General features: G+C 44.5%; 1 protein-coding gene across 1 annotated transcript; it reads right to left on the bottom strand.

The window, feature by feature from the left end:
- Window positions 1–13514: 13514 nt before the first annotated feature.
- Window positions 13515–17474, bottom strand: LOC138665112 (olfactory receptor 6B1-like). The gene is made up of 2 exons (XM_069752349.1): window positions 17399–17474; window positions 13515–14338 (listed from the first exon to the last, which is right to left on the bottom strand). The coding sequence occupies exons 1-2, from the start codon at window positions 17472–17474 to the stop codon at window positions 13515–13517; spliced, it is 900 nt and encodes a 299-aa protein (XP_069608450.1).
- Between the last annotated feature and the right edge of the window lie 601 nt (window positions 17475–18075).

Genomic DNA, 18075 nt, shown 5'->3' with positions numbered 1-18075 from the left:
TATTTTTACATTTTTATTTTTTTTCTTCTCACTTTAAAAAAAAATTGCAACATAACCCTGGTTATGAGGCATAACATATAATATACATAGATAATAATATATAGTAGCTGACCATGTAATAATCCTCCATCTTCAAGCCCTTACTTCTCATCATCATGCTAGGGGCCCTATCCCCTTCAAACTTTTTGCAGATTCTAGCTGTTGTTTTAAAGGGAACCTATCATCAGTTTTTGAGTCTCTCAAGAAATGCCACAAACTTTATCTGCTTTTGTGCTGCATTCCACATTGTCTCCTGACTCTCCCTATACACACCAAAAATAAATAATTTTTTTTTTAATGACGACGGTTTGGTCCAATGAGCAGCTTTGCTGCAGCATCTATGCCTCCTCTGTGCAGGAGCTAGATTTCCTTGAGCTATGTGGATGATGAAGGATGTGTCATCCACATCAATCACAGCCGGAGGTCAGTGATTAGGAGCAGATGGAAGGCATAGACACTGCAGCAATGATAACCATCGGACTGGACCATCCTCAACTAAATATATGACAAAAGACAGGTGAATAAATAAATGATCAAATGTCGTCTCTTGGGTGATAGTCAAAATACAAAAATTTATTTGAGTCGCCCCGCGGGCTAGGTCCTACTGCTTCACAGGGGGATGTCACGGTGGCTGTGACCCGGTCCGTGGCCCAGGGCACCCATGTAAAAGGGAAAGGTCTTTAAAGGGATAGAGTTTATGTTCATGACGCCACCTGTTGTATTCGGTCAGGGTGACCGACGCTGCTTTAAGGGGTCCGCTGGGGTGATGTTATGGCAGCTAGATGGTATACCTTCCCACAGGTGAAGTATGTCCCCAGGGCTTCCCGGTGTGTAGATAGGGTATGGTGAGAGGCACAGAGAAGAACGAGGACACAAGGTTGCAGTCTCTTTACCTTTACTGAAGACTTTGACATCCACAGTCCAGAGCACCAGATCACAGGACAGGCAGAGTCCGGCCGGTTGGGAGGCAAGTCCAGAGTTCCCTTGCCCAGGGGGAAATCAGTAGCCTTCCCTTGCGCTGTGGTGGTGTAGTCGTTTACTGCCTATGGCTTCACATAAGGGACTTACAGATGTGATGTTTCGCTCTCTGTGGCCCCTGTATAGGATAGGACAAAACCCGTATGACTGGTGACCTGAGCCTGTTTATAGGGTCTCTTAGATAACCCAGCTCTGTAGGTGTCACCATGCCTCCTGGTTGTAGGTGCGGACAGGTAACCTGCAATTAGCTGTCCTGCCGGTCTCTGAAATAAGGCGTGCGTAGAGGTCCTTACTCCCTCGGTGTTCCGGCTACCGGGATTCTGCGCCTCAGAAGGAGGCAGCCTGAGCGGGGCTGGTCCCCTTCTGGTTTCCTCTCCTTTGCTTCGACTTCCTTCAAGCTCGCTTCAATACAATTCTGCCTTTCAATGTCTCTTTCTGGGAGCTGCAGCTCTGAGGGCATGCACAGCTCGGTTAACCCTCTGTCCTCCTCAGACTCTGGTCTGGAACTAACTGAGCTGAGCTCAGCCAGAAAATAAAAAACTTTCCCTACAGACTACCAGTTATATATATATGGGGAGTGACCTAATAAATAGGAACAGAAGCTCCCCCTGGTGGCCTGGAATGTGAATGTGTTGCATGTTTGTGATACCTGGATGCAGTTATCCTTCCTTGCCTCCAAATGAAGCATCACTCTCCCCGAGAGGAAAGCAATACCACTGTGATGACCAGGACCCTGGGACGCCACATATTCAAAAGATCAAATAAAAGGAGGAAAGGGAGAATATATATACACACAAGCAAAAAGGGGCACGCATCACAAACAGGTACTGTACTTGCAAAATGGCTCTACATCCAAAATCACAACAAGGGGTGTCATAAAAGAAATTGCACAACCCCAGAATACTTTCAGTATAGTGTCTAAGACATTATCCCAGATTGAAAACAAAATAGTATCCATAATAATCTTAATATATACTGTACTTACCTTGTAATGTCTTCACATTCTGTTCTGTCCAGATGTGTGCGGATCCCAGAATTCCAAGCAGCGGAACTTCACCGACCTCCATATTGGGACATCCAAGTGATGGGTGTCTCAATATGGAAACTGCTGGTGGAACTAGCCTCTTGCGCAGTACCACCAGCAGAACACCGTCGCACCACACACACACACTGTATACACCGTACGCACCACACACAAACACACTGTATAAGCCGTACGCACCACACACACACACACACACTGTATAAACTGTACGCAGCCTCTTGCGCGGTACCACCAGCGGAACACCGTTGCGGACACACCACCGCCGGGATCAGTCGAATGATTCACTGACCGCCGCCATCTTTGTACAGGAGGAGCACATGCGCAGATTTAATGTGATCGCCGCTATCTGTCTGCACAAAGATGGCGGAGGTCTGACTTACTGTGCCTGCGCGAATTCCACTTAGGCGCAGTGAATGATTCGGCTGATCCCGGTGGCAGATGTCTACGTGTCTACAGGCAGAGGAAGCTGGTCACATTAAAGGGGTTTCCCATGAACAAAAGTTAATTTTAAAAATTGTCTGTGTCTGACCATGTACGGAGTACCACATCTCCTGGGCAGGGGAGGAAGCAAAAGACAATACTGAAATTACAGCAGGGATCACAGAGGATTTCTTTTGTCAGGTAAAATATTTTACTGACTGTTTTAAAATAATATTTTACCTCACAAAATGTATCCTCTGTGATCTCCTGCTGTAATGTCAGTATTGTCTTTGAGGAGAGAACACAGCACAGGAAGGAGAGAGACAGCAGACAAGAGGGATAGCACATGGGGTAGACAGGTCGAAGAAGAGAGCACAGACGGGAGGAATCAGCACATGGGGAAAGAGAGAGTGGATAGGTGGGTGAGCACATGGGGGGAGAGATTCTCAACACTGCAAAGCCTGCCCCCACTGTGACATTACTGCCCTTCCAATGCGATAGCAATGGGCCTCCATCTAGTTTGCTACATAAATCAGATTACTTGTTGGATATATGTAGTTACCTAATAATACATGGTGCCACAAATCAGCCTTTTCATCTAAATATAGTGAGAGAATTTACAAAGTACTAAACTATAACCCCAATATAAAATAGCCACAGGCTAGTGAACATATAATACATATAGACACACAAGTAACCTCATGTATACCTATCATCTGACGAGAATAGGCTACACCAATCCATCCTCATGTTGTCGCACTGTAACGATCTTCAGTAAGGGAGAGAGAACTCAAACTGTCCCTGGAAATGGGACCCTAGCTATCCCTGTTTGGAGGATACTCTTGAAGGTAAAGAGGCCTAGGTCTCCAATCTTGCTATGCTTCTATTAAACCCTAATCTGTCCCCTCCCCCACCCTATGATCCATGGCACAGAAATGTAAGGTAAACAAGACACAAAGACAAAAAAGCAATAACAGAAAACCTCTATCATACAAAAACACAAACCAGCAATAGGAAGGAGGCTAGGGATTGTGAGGAATATTACAGGGATATTTCTCTTACTGGTCTGTGTTTTGATGTTTCAATACAATCATTGTTTTATCAGAGCACAGACCAGTGTGACCATAGTAAATAGTGAAGCTGTAGACAGCAGGGAAAATTCTTCTAATAAAGCAGCACTATGTCCCTGGGAGCAGCCCGCTTACAGTCTCTCTGCCTGCACATGTGCATTAGAAGCATGCGTGGTGGAGAGGGATCAGTGAGAAGCCTTGCCATCCACAAGATGGCAGTGTGCTTCAATTATGTACTTACAATTGCTAATTTTGCCATTTTACCCAGGTAATTCTTCTGTTTTCTCTGCTCTGTGTAGAAACAGGGACTGTCTTGTCCCTGCATAAGTAATAATATAAGAGGTCGTCCCTTGGGCATGTGGAGCGCCCCCAGACACAGGGCCATGAGTTCTCGGTACCGGGCCTCTCTGGTTCGGTTCAGAGGCTGTCACGGTGGCTAGACCCGGTCCGCGACCCTGCTAAGGGGCGTCCAATAAAGGTGGTACAGTCTGTCAGGGATTCGTGACGCCACCTGTGGTGTTCGGTCAGGGTGACCGACGCTGCTGTGGGGTCCGCTGGGGTGATGGAATGGCAGCTGGATGGTATACCTTTCCACAGGTGAAGTATGTCCCCAGGGCTTCCCAGTAAGATAGATGGTGATGGTGTGAGGTGCAGTCAATAACGAGGACCCAAGTTGCAGTCTCTTTACCTCTTTACTGTAGACTTCAGGATCCTCAATCCAGAGCACGCTTAACAGGGCTATCTGAGACCGGCCGGTCTGATGGGCACATCCAGAGTTCCCTTTGCAGGTGGAAATCAGTGCCTACCACTAGCGCCTGTGTGTTGTAGTGCTACCCTGCTGAGCATTCGGATTAGTCCTCACAACTTCTGTTCTCGTTCGTTCGTTCTTTCTAATTCTCTCTCTCTCTTGTTCCAGATGTTACTAGTTTCTCATCCCCAAGGTATGTTATGGCTAGGACGCACCCATATGACGGGAAGGCTCGGAGCTCTTCCGGGACCCTAGAGACGCCCCTCTCCACGTGTTGCCCCCTATATCTTCGTAGGAAATTTAAGGTAGACAGCCAACCTATAATTAACTGTCCTGCGAAGTTCAAAGTAAGGCCTAGAGTCAGTTACTCCCGCGGTGTTCTGGCCACTGGCTACGCGCCTCAGTAGGATGTTGCCTCGGTCTCACGGCACGACTCCTACTGGTTCTCCTTTGTGCTTGATCTCGTTTCTCACTGTTCCACAATATCCTTCCCCTCGTGTCACTTTCTTAGGATACCGCCGTGGGGTGTGCAGGCACGGTTCCGTAACGTTCTGCTCTGTTCGCTAGGCACCTGCCAGGTTCCCATGCCCGACAGGGACCCCCCTGTGTCTTCTCCCTGCAACACCCACTGCCACGGGATGTTGCCTGAATCCAACCCAGTCAGCTTCTGACTAACTTCCTAACCATCCCCTAGTTTTACCAGTGTGAGCAGTGGCCCAATAAATAAAGCCTTTTTCTCCCCCTAGTGGTCGGAGTGTGAAGTGTAATGTGTGCTGGTGATACCTGGTCAGTAGAATTCCTTCAGTGCCATCAGACGTACCATCACTCCCCTTAGCGGCAGAGTGTCATACTGCAACGACCAGATCTCTGGGGCGCTGCACTCCCCCTCGGTTAAATCCAGTATTCCTGGACTGGGAAGAAGAACAACAATACATTTCAGCAAAAGACATACAAAATTTTTGAAATACTTAAAACAAGTAAATAGAACAATGCTTCCCTTTATGGGAGGTGAGGACTAGGGTTGAGCGATTTTTCTTTTTATAGGATCGGGTCGAGTTTCACGAAACCTGACTTTTTCAAAAGTCGGGTCGAGTGAAATCGGCCGATCCTATAGAAAAGTCGGGGTCGGGGTCGGCCGAAACACGAAACCCAATGCAGTGCATTGGGTTTCTAATGGTTCCCAGGGTCTGAAGGAGAGGAAATTCTCCCTCAGGCCCTGGGATCCATATTTAAGTGTAAAATAAAGAATAAAAATAAAAAATATTGATATACTTACCCTCGGACGCTCCCTGGTTCTCACCGGCAGCCTTCCTTCCTAAGAATGAGCGCCTGAAGGACCTTCGATGGCGTCGCGGCTTGTGATTGGTCGCGTGAGCGGTCACATGGGCGTCACGTGACCAATCACAAGCCGCGACGTCATCTAAGGTCCTTCAGGCGCTGATTCTTAGGAAGGAAGACTGCGGGTTAGAACCAAGGCGCGTCCGAGGGTGAGTTATATATAACTAGGAATTATATGAGTTATGGTTAAGTTAAGGAGTTATATATGGTTAAGTTATTTAGTTAGAGTTATTTATTGTTAAGTTAAGGAGTTATATATAACTAGGAATAACTGAGGGTTAGGAATATACTCACCCTCGGATGCGCCCTCGGACGCTTCCTTCCTAAGAATTAGCGCCTGAAGGACCTTAGATGACGTCGCGGCTTGTGATTGGTCGCGTGACCGCTCATGTGACCGCTCATGTGACCAATCACAAGCCGCGACGTCATCGAAGGCCCTTCAGGCGCTCATTCTTAGGAAGGAAGGCTACCGGTGAGAACCAGGGCGCGTCCAAGGGTGAGTATATCAATATTTTTTTATTTTTATTCTTTATTTTACACTTAAATATGAATTCCGATACCGATTCCCGATATCTTAAACATATCGGAACTCGGTATCGGAATTCCGATTCCAGATCAGAAGATCGCCGACCTCATGGCCGACCCCACACAGGGGTCGGGTCGGGTTTCATGAAACCCGACTTTGCCAAAAGTCGGCGACTTCTGAATCTGGCCGACCCATTTCGCTCAACCCTAGTGAGGACACTTGAACGTTACAAACAAAACAAGGTTAAATATTTTTAAATAACATCCTATTCTTCATACTATAAATAATTCTCATTACCCAGCCGGGTATTCTACTAAGTGCAAATTCTGAACAATAATTTAACTTTTCCTTTAAGGGCGTGTAAGCTGAACCCACTAAAGGCCTACTATAAAATACTATAAAATAACTCAACTTGTCTTTCTAGCTTCACCAATGCAGGACCGCCTAGCTCCTGGGCCGGGCCTACTGTCATTGTCTCTCTTTCAACAACCAACTGTCGTTCTACGGTTCTCAGGAGGACTCTCTCTCTAACCTCTACGGGTTCACTTTCAATCTTTCCTGTCCTCAATCTCTATTAACATTATCAAACTTTTCTAAATCTCAACATTATCAACATTTTAACTTTTCTTAAGGCAACATGTGAACATTCCCTTTAAGAGGGAACCAAGTCTCTAGGAGATAGTGCAGATTCTCTCCGTCTGCAAGTCCAATGAAAGCAAGACCTTCTGCGTCATGTCCAAAAACAATCTCTTCGCAAAGTCTTCTTTCTTTTGTAAAACCAGTAGGGAGCACCTTTAAGAAGGTGCAAACAATATACAAAACAGTTTTGGAATCATTCACTGTTCATGATCCGGCAGTCTTTCAAACAATGATGAACTTGTGCAAAAGAAAATATGAAACGATAGGGATCCCGGGTAAACAAAGGGATCCCTTTAAGAGTTAACCCTAGACAGGTTTAAAGCAGCAAAACAGGAAACAGTTAACTATTTACATCTGTCGGGGTTTCCGGCCACCGGCTACGCGCCTCAGTAGGATGTTGCCTCGGTCTCACGGCACGACTCCTACTGGTTCTCCTTTGTGCTTGATCTCGTTTCTCACTGTTCCACGTAACGTTCTGCTCTGTTCGCTAGGCACCTGCCAGGTTCCCATGCCCGACAGGGACCCCCCTGTGTCTTCTCCCTGCAACTCCCCCTGCCACGGGATGTTGCCTGAATCCAACCCAGTCAGCTTCTGACTAACTTCCTATCCAACCTCCCCCTAGTGGCCGGAGTGTGAAGTGTAATGTGTGCTGGTGATACCTGGTCAGTAGAATTCCTTCAGTGCCATCAGACGTACCATCACTCCCCTTCGCGGCAGTGTCATACTGCAACGACTAGATCTCTGGGGCGCTGCACATGCTCAGTAGAGGAAAGCCAGGAGCATCTGCTCACTGCAGGACAGTGCTGGTTATAATGGCTGAGCCTGGAAGATCAGCAGTAACCAAGCACACGGTATCTGCCTGAGCCAGACGCTGGGACCGATGTCTCCGTTGAGCAGGCTCCACTGCAACCGGAGAAGAATGGGAGACTGCAGCAGAGGTGGTTCAAGATTCCCCCTGTGCAGTGGCGGGAACTCGACACCTAACATTAACCCCCCTCCTAAGGCCCCCATCCTTGGACCTCGCTATGCTCAAAGGCAGCAATGAGCTGCGGAGCTCGAATGTGCTCAGCAGGCTCCCAGGACCTGTCCTCTGGGCCATAACCCTTCCAATCCACCAAATAAAATTTTTTGCCACATACCACCTTATACCCCAAGATAGTGTTCACCTCAGAATCATCCGTAGATGAACCCGATGTCCCGGCAGATGACTCGGAAAACCGGGACATGTGAACGGGCTTTAGAAGGGACACATGAAAGGTGTCGGTGATACATAGGCATGGAAGAAGGGCCAGACTGTAGACCACAGGGTTCACCTGTTCCAGGACCTTGAAGGGACCCAAGTAGCGAGGTGCAAACTTAGTGGACTCAACTCACAGCCTGATTTTACAGACGGAGAGCCACACTAAGTCGCCAGGAGCAAAGGTTGGAGCGGGGCACCGAGGTGCATCGGCAGAGACCCTCATTCTCTCCTTGGAGGCCCAGATAGCATCCTGTGTGCGGTCCCAAATGTCACGTGCCTCCACAGCCCAGTCTGCCACCCTGGAGTCGGCGGAAGACACGGGCATAGGCACAGGAACCCGCAGATGCTGGCCGTAGTTAAGGAGGTATGGGGTCTGCCCAGTGGAGTCGGCTATAGCGTAGTTCAGCGCAAACTCTGCCCACGGTAGCAAATAATTCCCGGTCATCTTGCCTGGCTGAAACAAAATGTCGCAGATATGTGAACAGAGTCTGGTTGGCCCTCTCTACCAACCCATTCGTCTCGGGATGGTATGCTGAAGAGAGATTCAGCTCGATGCTGAGTAGACGACAAAGCTCTCTCCAGAACCGAGATGCACCCATCCATACAGCTGTGTGATGTCACATTTTTTCCACGCCCCTTTCACACTCCGCCACTGCTTTGGTGTCGCTTCCGGCCATGGGCACGCTTGAAGCTGGCGGTTCAGCCTAGCTCCCTGTGACCAGCGAGGAGGAACATAGTAGGGGAGAACGCTCCTGCACTATCTACCAGCCCCACAGTCTTGCAGCGCGGTGCCGAATACATATTATTCATCGGGAGAAGACCGACACACCCAGCTACTCTAAGGTATCATCACTGTTAAACTTAGTAAGTGCATGAACGCAAAACTGTCCTTTTATTCAATGTGTAGCGAAGGATTAAAGGGAACCTGTCACCTGAATTTGGCAGGATCGGTTTTCGGTCATATGGGCAGAGTTTTCAGGTGTTTGATTCACCCTTTCCTTACCCGCTGGCTGCATGCTGGCCGCAACATTGGATTGAAGTTCATTCTCTGTCCTCCGTAGTACACGCCTGTGGAGTGCCCCCAGACACAGGGCCACGCGTTCCGGTACCGGGTCTCTCTGGTTCGGTTCTGAGGCTGTCACGGTGGCTAGACCCAGTCCGCGACCCTGCTAAGGGGCGTCCAATGAAAGTAGTGGAACAGTCTGTCAGGGGTTCGTGACGCCACCTGTGGTGTTCGGTCAGGGTGACCGATGCTGCTATGGGGTCCACTGGGGTGATGGAATGGCAGCCGGATGGTATTCCTTCCCACAGGTGAAGTGTGTCCCCAGGGCTTCTCAGTGGTGTAGGTGGCGATGGTGTGAGGTGCAGTCAATAATGAGGACACAAGGTTGCAGTCTCTTTACCTCTTTTCTGAAGGCTTCAGGATCCTCAATCCAGAGTACGTTTAACAGGGCTCTCAGAGACTGGCCGGTCGGATGGGCACATCCAGAGTTTCCTTCGCAGATGGAAATCGTTGCCTACCACTAGTGCCTGTGTGTTGTAGGCCTACCCTGCTGAGCATTCGGAATAGTCCTCACAACTGCTGTTCTCGTTCTTTCGTTCTCTACAGCTCTCTTTTGTTCTCTTTAGTTCCAGATGTTACTAGTTTCTCGCCCCCAGGTATAGTTTGGCTAGGACGCACCCGTATTAAGTTAAAGACTTGGAGGTCTTCCGGGACCCTAGAGACGCCCCTCTCCCAATGTTGCCCCCTATGTCTTCTTAGGAAATTTAAGGTAGACAGCCAACCTATAATTAACTGTCCAGCGGAGTTTGAAGTAAGGCCTGAAGTCAGTTACTCCTACGGTGTTCCGGCCACCGACTACACGCCTCAGTAAGATGTTGCCTCTCTCTCTCTCGGCACAACTCTTACTGGCTCTCCTTTGTGCTTGATCTCGTTTACACTGTTCCACAATATCCTTCCCTTCGTGTCTCTTTCTTAGGATACCGCCGCAGGGTATGCAGGTGCGGTTCCGTTACGTTCTGTTCTGTTCGCTAGGCACCTGCCAGGTTCCCACGCCTGACAGGGGCCCCCCTGTGCCTTCTCCCTGCAACACCCCCTGCCACGGGATGTTGCCTGAATCCAACCCAGTCAGCTTCTGACTAACTTCCTCCCCAGCCCCTAGTTTTACCAGTGTGAGGAGTGGCCCAATAAATAAAGCCTTTTTCTCCCCCTAGTGGCCGGAGTGTGAAGTGTAATGTGTTCTGGTGATACCTGGTCAGGAGAACTCCTTAGTGCCATCAGACGTACCGCCACTCCCCTTAGCGGCAGAGTGCCATACTGCAACGACCAGGTCTCTGGGGCGCTGCACCTGCACAAGGCAATCTTATTCAACAAATAGAACAATGAGTGAATAAGAAAAAGTCTCACGGTGCAGAGGCAAGGTCACCGCAGTTCACTCTAAAAATTTAATTGCGGTGAATTCATGGTGATCTCACCAGAGGGAACTCAGCATCATGTGACCTGCAGTAACCTCAATGACATTACCTCTGCTCACTTATGTTGTGCTCACAGCAGCTCATTCATCAGTGGTTCTCAACCTGGACAATCGCATCTTGGCACGACCCAGGTTGAAAACTATTTATCCATAGATGTGGATTACAGTGTGGAACAAAACGATGGATAGGCGAGGGATATTGCTGTTTTTTATTTTTGTTTTATTACAGGAGATGATGGATTCAATGGAATGGGCATTAGCGGAGTATAACTGTGTTTGTTATTTTCCTTTTTTTATAGAAAAATGTGTTTTGCTTTTATTTCAAATAAAGGACTTTGTACTTGCTGTGTATTTACAACACCAACTATAGGATTAGTAATAGTGTTGAGCGATATCGTCCGATATTTGAAAGTATCGGTATCGGATGGTATCGGCCGATATCCGAAAAATATCGGATATCGCCGATACCGATATCCAATACCAATACAAGTCAATGGGACACAAATATCGGAAGGTATCCTGTAATGGATCCCAGGGCCTGAAGGAGAGGAAACTCTCCTTCAGGCCCTGGGATCCATATTCATGTGTAAAATAAAGAATAAAAATAAAAAATATTGATATACTTACCCTCTGACGCGCCCTGGTCGTCACCGCTGCAACCGCCTTGCTTTCGTTCCGAAGAATGAGCGCGTAAAGGGCATTCGATGACGTCGCGGTCATTCTTAGGAATGAGCGCGTTAATGACCTTCGATGATGTCGCGGCTTGTGATTGGTCGCGTGAGCGGTCACATGACCGCTCAGCGACCAATCACAAGCCGCGACATCATCGAAGGCCCTTTACGTGCTCATTCTTCGGAACGAAAGCAAGGCGGTTGCAGCGGTGACAACCAGGGCGCGTCAGAGGGTAAGTATATCAATATTTTTTATTTTTATTCTTTATTTTGCACATTAATCTTAATCCCGATACCGATTCCCGATATCACAAAAATATCGGAACTAGGTATCGGAATTCCGATACCGCAAATATCGGCCGATACCCGATACTTGCGGTATCGGAATGCTCAACACTAATTAGTAATGAATAGGTGTCTTTCAGACACCTTTACATTACTAATCCTTGGGCTTAATGTCATCTGACAATTCAAAGGTAACATCAACCCCACAAATATTAAACCACTTGCCACTGCTACAGGGTGAGTGGGAAGAGTCGGGCAAATCGCCATAAGTGGTGCATCTAATATCTGTGCCTTTTCTGGGTGACTGCGGGCTGCTGTTTTTAAACTGGGGGATCAATATCCATGGCCCCTTACCAGCCTGAGAATATCAGCCCCCAGCTTCCTGCTGGGATGCTGGGGGTTGGTTCTTGAAAACCAACCTTCCTACTGTAAAACTGGCAGCTGAGAGTTGAGGCCCTCAGCTGTCAGTTTTGTCTGGCTGGTTATCAAAAATGCAGGGGAACCCACTCTGTTTTTTTATTATTTATTTAGAGTGCAGGTGCTGGCTGAATAATACTACCATCAGCTTCTCCTGCTCTTGCTGTTATTAGTGGCTGCAGGCGTAGGCTGATGGGTGCAGTAGTCCCATCAGCCCACGCCAGTGACCGGAGGTAAACTCTATACTTCCGATCACAGGTGCAGGCTCACGCTGTCAATTGACAGCATAGGAACCAAGGATCTCTGACTGGCGGTAATGATTTTACCGCCAATCAGAAGCAGTGTTTGCTGCGCTGTCATGCACATGAGAGAATGACAAACACTGGATGTTTGGGCTCCCCATTCAAGTGAATGGGGTTCGGGTTTGGGTCCGGGTACTGTTCTGGTACCCAAACCCAAACTTTTTTTTACCTGTTTTGCCAAATCATCTGGACCTGAACATCCAGGTGTCCGCCCATCTCAAGAGTTGAGTATAAGAATTATTATTTCATGGGGGCCGAACATTTAGTATAAGAAAAGGTTATCCTAGTAGTGGATAACTGGTTGAATAAATTCCTCCATTGTGTGCTAAAATGCATTCACTTATATGCATGAAGTCTAATAATGAACAGGTAGTTTAGAATCTGTTCAGGCAGTAGCAAATTACATATACTAAAAAAAAAACTATACTCCAAACCAGACACAATTATTTTGATGTGACTTACCCTAGATTTTCCAACAATGGGAATATTAATTACTAAATTCTGTAGTGGAAATTTGCAAAAGCTATATACTATATATATATATTACATGCACTGTAACAATAGAAAATAATTGGTTGCAGAAGTGAACTTAGTTTTTGCACATTTAAAAAAAAGAAGCAGCACTGGCAGGTTGTAAATGACAATTATTTTACTTACCTATTTACTTATTGGATGAGTGAAAAATGACAGTAAATGTTCATGTAAGTTGCCAATGAAATGCTTATTTTCATTGATGTTTGATTATGTAGAGTTTTGATACTGCTTATAAGTTCCTGATCTTTAAAAAAAAGGCTGATGCAAAATTGCTCTGAAGACTGCAGTAGTGCGAACATGACTTTGGTTTGAATTAATGTTAGTATTTGATGCATAGAATTAAATATTCTCCTAGTGGCTCTTTAGAAACATATATTATTCTAATCATGAATCATTTCCAGTTATTGAAAATGTCAAATTGTAGTCGGCTACTAAGAATAAACAGAATTCTACCTGCAATTTATTTATTTATGTGGGGAAACAGAAGAACAGAAGAATGAACCTCAACTATAAAAAAGAAAGGAAAGAAAAACATTTAAGAGATTCAAAAATGAATATATCTTTTTATTGTGATTTCCCTGGAATGATCATCATGACATGATATCTATTTGAGGAGTATCTGGCAAGTCTTGTGAGCATGAGTCGCGTATTTTGTTGAAACATGTACACTAACTATACATTGAACATAAAACTAAAATATCCATAGAATGAGCATAAATACACAGTAGCTTATTAGGCCATGTTTCCAATATTCAAAACATGTTTCAGCTGTCTTGGGCGGCTGTTGGTTACCCCAAGACTATGCCATGGGATGTTAGGAATATTTTCTTTATTGTCTTCTTCACTTCATTATTTCTCAAACAATAAATTATTGGGTTAAAAAATGGAGTTATAATAGAATAGAATATTGTCACCAGTTTGTTCCTATCATAGGGGCTAGCCTTTTTTGGTCTCGCATATATGAACAAAGTTGTGGTATAAAATATAATAACTACTGTTAAATGAGCCGCACAGGTAGAAAAAGCTTTTTTACGTCCCTGGTTGTTAGGCATTCTGACTACTGCCCAAAGAATGCAAATGTATGTGAAAATTATCAGTACCAAAGGAATCATGATAATTATCATGGCGAGAATGAAATCCACCAACTCCGTGAAAGACATGTCTGTGCAAGCTAAGTTTAGCACTGGCGAAATATCACAAAAAAAGTGGTTGATCACGTTAGGGCCACAAAAACGCAACCTAAAAATAAAAACAGCTTTAATCAGGGCAATGGAAAAACCCAAGATCCAGGGGCCAATAGTCAACTGCAGACATAAGGTGTTATTCATGATGGCTGGATAGCGTAGTGGAAAGCATATAGCAATGTATCTGTCAAATGCCATAGCTGCTAACAAAACACATTCCGTGCAGGCCAGCGATATAAAGATATACAACTGAATCATGCAAGCGATGAAAGAGATCTTATTGTTCCGAGTCAATAAATTGTTGAGAAGGTTGGGAACAGTAACTGTAACATACCAGATTTCTAAGAATGATAAGCTAGACAGCAGATAGTACATGGGTTTGTGGAGTTTTACATTGCATTTGATTGTTATGACGATGACCACATTTTCTACGACAGTTAGAAGATAAATAATTAGAAACACTGCAAAAAGAACTCGCTGCACCTTCTGACGTGTCGGGAAGCCAACTAGAATGAATTCAGTGATGTTGTTACCATTATAGATTTCCATCATAAAGCAGTCCTGTAAGTGATGCATAGATCAGTACATTGACCACTTCAGAATCTTACATTTCCCAAAACTTCAAGTCAAATCAAGACAAGCCTACATAGTAATATCATTTAAAGTGGTGTTCACCAACAAAGAAATTCTGGTGAATCATTTTGGTCATAAGGAAATAAGGAAAATTTGACCATAAAGGAAGAAAAGAAATTCCTTCTGTATAATTAGAATTGAGGAAAATGTAACTACATGAATAACTTTGAAATATACCTTTCTTTATTCATTTTTTGCCAAAACCATTTTATACGTAGACTAGACCACAGATTCAATAAAAAGGTTATTTCATTTGAATGGCCATGTTTTAGCTGTCCATACATATTAAATAGCTAATGGCCAAAAGATCATTCAGCTTAAAGATATCTCTCGCGGCTTCCCTTACATAGGAATTCTAGGCCCTGTGAAGTGCTCCTGTTGTGTTCTCTACGAGAAAGATGTGGCAAGAATCATCCTAGCAAACCAAAGTCATCTGCGGATTGAATTCAAACCACCCGATCCTTACGTCTCCTGCCATAATCTGTTGGGGAACAGTTGGAAGGACTCCTACACATTAGATGTTCGGCCAATCCCACCTAAATTGGTGGATTTGAATTACTTACCTAATGAGTCTAAGTTCATTTCTGATGTGACCTTAATGAGACCTTGCGTTCCTCTGCTCGTATTCTCTTAGAACCAGTGTTTATGTTACTTAGTTAATTGATCAATAGGATTGTGCATAATAAACTGTATATCAGTGTATGTAAAATAAAAGTTGACTGGATCTGTCCATCAGCCTCCTCCAATTAAAAATAACACCTTTCTCATCTACAATGTTTTTCAATTGGAGTGGGCTGATGTATGGATCTGGATATATGCTTCTCAATCAGGTGAGCTGTGCAGTCTAGGAGGACGGCTGCACTAACAAGTACAGGTCGAGAGAACCAGGAATAGTTATGGATTGGAAAGCATCACAAAATCATATGCCTAACACATTTGCTAAATTAGAGATGCATTTAACAACTTTTTTAATATTAGAAATGTAAAATAGAGACTGTGGAATCTCTATAGGTTTACCTTTATTATGCTCCTAATACTTGTATGATGGAAGATCGCTTCTTGACTTCCATTTCAAACTTGCTAATGTCTATCTGTTAAACAATTTGTGAAGTCAGAACCAAAGCCCTGGTTTTAAGAGCATATTAAAATATGTCCTTGTGACCAGTGGACATACAGTGGGGCAAAAAAGTATTTAGTCAGTCAGCAATAGTGCAAGTTCCACCACTTAAAAAGATGAGAGGCGTCTGTAATTTACATCATAGGTAGACCTCAACTATGGGAGACAAACTGAGAAAAAAAAATCCAGAAAATCACATTGTCTGTTTTTTTATCATTTTTTTTGCATTTTATGGTGGAAAATAAGTATTTGGTCAAAAACAAACAATCAAGATTTCTGGCTCTCACAGACCTGTAACTTCTTCTTTAAGAGTCTCCTCTTTCCTCCACTCATTACCTGTAGTAATGGCACCTGTTTAAACTTGTTATCAGTATAAAAAGACACCTGTGCACACCCTCAAACAGTCTGACTCCAAACTCCACTATGGTGAAGACCAAAGAGCTGTCAAAGGACACCAGAAACAAAATTGTAGCCCTGCACCAGGCTGGGAAGACTGAATCTGCAATAGCCAACCAGCTTGGAGTGAAGAAATCAACAGTGGGAGCAATAATTAGAAAATGGAAGACATACAAGACCACTGATAATCTCCCTCGATCTGGGGCTCCACGCAAAATCCCACCCCATGGGGTCAGAATGATCACAAGAACGGTGAGCAAAAATCCCAGAACCACGCGGGGGGACCTAGTGAATGAACTGCAGAGAGCTGGGACCAATGTAACAAGGCCTACCATAAGTAACACACTACGCCACCATGGACTCAGATCCTGCAGTGCCAGACGTGTCCCACTGCTTAAGCCAGTACATGTCTGGGCCAGTCTGAAGTTTGCTAGAGAGCATTTGGATGATCCAGAGGAGTTTTGGGAGAATGTCCTATGGTCTGATGAAACCAAACTGGAACTGTTTGGTAGAAACACAACTTGTCGTGTTTGGAGGAAAAAGAATACTGAGTTGCATCCATCAAACACCATACCTACTGTAAAGCATGGTGGTGGAAACATCATGCTTTGGGGCTGTTTCACTGCAAAGGGGCCAGGATGACTGATCCGGGTACATGAAAGAATGAATGGGGCCATGTATCGTGAGATTTTGAGTGCAAACCTCCTTCCATCAACAAGGGCATTGAAGATGAAACGTGGCTGGGTCTTGCAACATGACAATGATCCAAAGCACACCGCCAGGGCAACGAAGGAGTGGCTTCGTAAGAAGCATTTCAAGGTCCTGGAGTGGTCTAGCCAGTCTCCAGATTTCAACCCTATAGAAAACCTTTGGAGGGAGTTGAAAGTCCGTGTTGCCAAGCGAAAAGCCAAAAACATTACTGCTCTAGAGGAGATCTGCATGTAGGAATGGGCCAACATACCAACAACAGTGTGTGGCAACCTTGTGAAGACTTACAGAAAACGTTTGACCTCTGTCATTGCCAACAAAGGATATATTACAAAGTATTGAGATGAAATTTTGTTTCTGACCAAATACTTATTTTCCACCATAATATGCAAATAAAATGTTAAAAAAACAGACAATGTGATTTTCTGGATTTTTTTTTCTCAGTTTGTCTCCCATAGTTGAGGTCTACCTATGATGTAAATTACAGACGCCTCCCATCTTTTTAAGTGGTGGAACTTGCACTATTGCTGACTGACTAAATACTTTTTTGCCCCACTGTATATGCACAATTACATTATAATTTAAAGAGGAAACATAGCAATATGTCATCTTATATTTGATAGCATACTCTTACCCAGGTTGTCAGTAGAGCAAGTATAAGAAATTACAGGAAGGAAATAGAATATTAATAGAAGCGCAATAAAGCACATTCTAATTGTAAAAAAGCTTCTGTAATGTTCGTAGTGTCTGTTTAGTTATTAGGATGTATTTTCAACTAATAGGCATCAGTTATACAACCGGTTAAATAAACATTTACCATTTACATGATGATCACGTGAGAGTTGCTGTTTAATTCCTTTTCTACTTCTTTGTCTTTCCTAGGGAAAAGGTTCTCTATGATTACTACAAGCAGACCCTTGGGATAGAGTTTAAAATTAGCATTAAAGTTGACAAAGATTATTGTGAAGTTGTGTAAATAAGTTTATTCACAAAGCACAAAGTAATTATGAGTTTTAAGATTCAATCCAATGATAGACATTGATGATATATCTTTAGGATATGCCATCTATTTCTAATAAGTTGGGTCCCCTATAACAGAGATCATTGCACCATACAGCAGTAGTCAGAAGGTCAAATGTGATTTTCATGCCCACAAGGAAAGATCTAGCCATATTTTCATATTGAAACAATGTCTAATGCGGTTTTTATACCTTGATCAGTTATATATTCAGATCTTAAGATGCTAAAAAGTAGACAATTTTGTTAATTCTCTCACATACCAAATAATGGCACAATCAAAACCAGTGCCAA

This window comes from Ranitomeya imitator, chromosome 1 (assembly GCF_032444005.1).
Source record: "Ranitomeya imitator isolate aRanImi1 chromosome 1, aRanImi1.pri, whole genome shotgun sequence".
Lineage (NCBI taxonomy): Eukaryota > Metazoa > Chordata > Amphibia > Anura > Dendrobatidae > Ranitomeya > Ranitomeya imitator.
The sequence above is the reverse complement of the archived record's forward strand: the minus strand, read 5'-3'. Positions and strand labels throughout refer to the sequence as shown.

What these genes read in the sequence shown, in the direction of transcription:
- LOC138665112 (XM_069752349.1), bottom strand. Translation starts at nt 17,474, where the DNA reads ATGTGCTTTATTGCGCTTCTATTAATATTCTATTTCCTTCCTGTAATT. An exon ending in TTGCTCTACTGACAACCTGG is followed by an intron (nt 14,339 to 17,398) that starts GTAAGAGTATGC and finishes TAACTGTCGTAG; the next exon opens with AAAATGTGGTCATCGTCATA.